Below are 3,434 nucleotides of genomic sequence, written 5' to 3'. Positions count from 1 at the left end.
ATATTATCATAGTTTTTTTAATTGGATCTCTTTGCCAATGTGGAGTGGAAGCCAAGATATATTTTATAACACATTCTATGTAGGAGGGAACCACCACATAGAGGTTTTGTCACTTGTTGAGAATGCATCATTGCCTTTTATATCAAAGGTGTCTAAAGAGAACATCAATATCAAGCTAGTTAAAGATGATGGTTGCTACATCTACCCAAAGCTTTAAGTAGGATGTAGTGTAGGCTATAAAAACTTGTGTGTATTTCTATAGATCATCTCTCATACATTGTATCTTGGCGGCGGTGACCAAATGCAAATTCAAATGAAAGTTGTCATAGCACACGTGCAAGCCTCCTGTTTGTAAAGTTGCCGAGCGATAACAGAAAATGCACAAACTTGAAGTCTTGATGTTCTAGATAATTTACAGGATTTTTATTTCAAAGAGGGAAGAAGTACAAAAAAAACTGCAGCCACAAGCAAGCAGCAGCAATGTACCTAGTGGTTTCTTCCCATCATCTAGCAGCTGCATCAATCCAAACTATCGTAAGGGGCATACACCTAGCTATACACACACACACACACACACACACACACAGCTACGGAGATGAGACTAGCTAAACATAGGAGCTAACCTACATAAGTCTTGATTAAAGAAAGCTATTGGCTATGGTACGTTAATCAGCTCGCTGTTAACGAGGCGGCAGTTCTTGCGGATCTCCCCGGTTCCGGCGGTCGGAGAGATGGCGCCCGCGCCCCCGGAGACGGAGACGGAGGCAGCGGATGCTGAGGCTGCGCGCCTGGATCCGATGCCGCCGAGCTTGACCATTGCCTGGGCGAACTTTTCGAAGAAGGCCTGCTGGTGGGTAAGGTAGAAGGAGGCGAGATTGCGGGTGACGCCGGGGGTTGCGTAGAGGAGCTGGTCGGAATACAAGAGCCCTTGGCCGCGCGCCAGGTTCCGGAAGTAGCCCACGTCGAAGGTGACGGGTGTCGACACGTCCAGCACCGCCAGCGACGAGCTGTCGTTGCTGTTGCCGCACAGCTGCCTCAGCGAGCTAAGGAAGTCCGTCTGTATCAGCGGGTCGGGCTGCCCCGTCGCCTTGTAGTCGAACAGCCTGTCGCGGAAGGTCGCGCACCGAGCTTGCCCTATTGTGTGTGCCCCTGCAGGAATATAGCATAGCGTGCATGCACATTAATCCACTAATTAACCTTCATTAATATTAGAACCTGAATCTGCTAATTAATCTTCATTAAGATCCATCCAGGCTTTAAATTTGGCACTCATACGAGAGCCTTTCACAATTTCAAGTGCCAAATGGCACCTCCGTTTTCTGGTAAAAGTGAACCTGAATCTGCTAATTAATCTTCATTAAGATCCATCCAGGCTTTAAATTTGGCACCCATACGAGAGCCTTTCACAATTTCAAGTGCCAAATGGCACCTCCGTTTTCTGGTAAAAGTGCCAACGTGGCACTTTGAAAAAACAAGGAAAGTGCCCAATGGCACCTAGCCTTAAGGGTCTAAGTGACCAAGGGTATATATCCTATATAATATATATAATATAGTACACAATACATAATGAATATGGTAAGTCTTCAATAATTTATGATGCCTTTAAAAATTCTCTTGCTATAATGTATTTTGTGTGATGAGAAGACGTCTATTGAATTGTGAAAGCTTAATGCACTTACAAAACTAATATGTTTTCATTACTCAAAGTAAAGTGGTTTGTTATTAAAAGGGGCACTCAAAATTTTAGCCAAAGGTGACATTTTGACACCCATGGTTGATGGCAAAAGTGCCACTAGACTTTCTATGGCACCTAGACTTAGGTGCCAAATTTAAAGCTTGGATCCATCCCTTATTACAGCCTTTATAAATGATTATTACTGATATCATTGCTTTCACACAAGTTCATAAGTAATTAATCTTCTGGTTCTCCATTACTTAGCAGTAATCGCACCATTACTTAGAAACCTCAACACCAGAAGTAATTAATCTTCTGGTTCACCATTACTTAGCAGTAATCGCACTAATCATGGTTAAGAGATTATTATACCCGAAAGGACCACCATGTCCTCCATTGAGAGCCCCACATCCTCGAACTTTCTTGTAATCTCGTCTATGGTGGCAAACGGAGAAGGGAGAGCGAGGTTTGCAGCAGTCTTGTTTGCTGTCAAGCTATCCTTCCTTCCCAATTGAGCTTGCCAGTAAGGTCCCCCACTCTGCACAATAATAATAATGTTAAGGGTTACACATTAAACTATAACAAAATTTATATAAAACTTTAAGATTATAAAACCTTAGGATCAAACTATAAACATTCTTTGATGGACGTTTGTGTTATGGATAACTGGGGGCTTAAAATCACCAGCAACACGCTGTCTCGTGCGGCCAATGCTACGATATCAGCACAGGAGACCGTTTGAGGGCAAGTGCTCTCGAGTGAGGCTTTGATCTCGTCGATGACATCGTAGCCTCTCACGGAGTTCTTGTTGGGAAAGGCTGTTTTCTCACTCTCGAAGGCGGGGGTGGAGTCCAAGAGAATGGATCCATCGCAACCCTAATCAAGCAATTAAGGCATGCAGTTTAATTATTAATTTAAAAAAGCCATACAGTTTAACTACTAATAAAAAAGCAATTCTCTCTCACTCGCATGCACGCACGCACACGAGAGAGAGAGAGAGAGAGAGGGGGGGGGGGGGAGAGAGAGAGAGTATACGTCCACAAAGCAATCGTGGAAGTGGAGACGCAGTAATGATGCCGCCATGCGAGCCTCCCTCTGCACAGCCTTCTGCACTATAGAGAACGTTATGTACTCGGCCTCAGGGCAAGTTTGATTGTAGTAGCTACCCTGACGATCAGGCCAGCTACTGCTAGCTCCACCATCACCATATCCAACATCACCATGAACCTGAGAAGCCCGCAAGTGAGTTAAATGAAGAGAGAAGGTGGTGACGACAAGAAAGAGAAGCCTTATACTACAGATCAAGGTGGACATGGCGATAGCCATAATTGCAATACTCAAGCTGAAGGTCGCCAATATGAGAAGATTGGGAGTGTATATATAGGATTTTTTAGTGAAGCTTTGCTGCTGCTTCTTCATGCAAATGTGGCCATGGCCTCGCACGAGCCGGGCTCTTCATCGTCTCCACACTCGCTAGTACCCCCCAACGCCCCCCACACACACACACCATAGTCACTCTACTAGTGCTCCCACTCATCCTTCGTGAAGTGTACTAGAACCCACAACTTTCAAGTTAGCTTCCAGTTTCAATTGAAAAATTAAAATAATAAATAAATAGATAATGTAAGCCTTTACACACGCTTCAAAACATTTTTTTATAATCTTCCTTAGTGTTTTATAAGTTAAAGCCTTATCTCACGCTTCAAAACAATTTTAGAATCTTACTCAAGTGTTATAGTTAGAGCCTTATTTTGCAATA

At 43.7% G+C, this 3,434-nt stretch overlaps 1 protein-coding gene across 1 annotated transcript; it reads right to left on the bottom strand.

Moving 5' to 3' along the window:
* Positions 1 to 378: 378 nt before the first annotated feature.
* LOC147622311 (peroxidase A2-like) lies at positions 379 to 3,009 on the bottom strand. Its single transcript, XM_086823710.1, has 4 exons — positions 2,711 to 3,009; positions 2,360 to 2,551; positions 2,048 to 2,213; positions 379 to 1,149 (listed from the first exon to the last, which is right to left on the bottom strand). The coding sequence occupies exons 1-4, from the start codon at positions 2,999 to 3,001 to the stop codon at positions 656 to 658; spliced, it is 1,143 nt and encodes a 380-aa protein (XP_086679836.1). The 5' UTR covers positions 3,002 to 3,009; the 3' UTR covers positions 379 to 655.
* Between the last annotated feature and the right edge of the window lie 425 nt (positions 3,010 to 3,434).

Source organism: Cibotium barometz, chromosome 29 (assembly GCF_041138505.1).
Source record: "Cibotium barometz isolate CiBa-2024 chromosome 29, ASM4113850v1, whole genome shotgun sequence".
In the NCBI taxonomy this organism is placed as follows: domain Eukaryota; kingdom Viridiplantae; phylum Streptophyta; class Polypodiopsida; order Cyatheales; family Cibotiaceae; genus Cibotium; species Cibotium barometz.
Note: the sequence above shows the minus strand (reverse complement) of the source record. Positions and strands in the feature narration are given on the sequence as shown.

What these genes read in the sequence shown, in the direction of transcription:
- LOC147622311 (XM_086823710.1), bottom strand. Translation starts at nt 3,001, where the DNA reads ATGGCTATCGCCATGTCCACCTTGATCTGTAGTATAAGGCTTCTCTTT. An exon ending in CACGAGACAGCGTGTTGCTG is followed by an intron (nt 2,214 to 2,359) that starts GTGATTTTAAGC and finishes ATTATTGTGCAG; the next exon opens with AGTGGGGGACCTTACTGGCA. An exon ending in GGACATGGTGGTCCTTTCGG is followed by an intron (nt 1,150 to 2,047) that starts GTATAATAATCT and finishes ATATTCCTGCAG; the next exon opens with GGGCACACACAATAGGGCAA.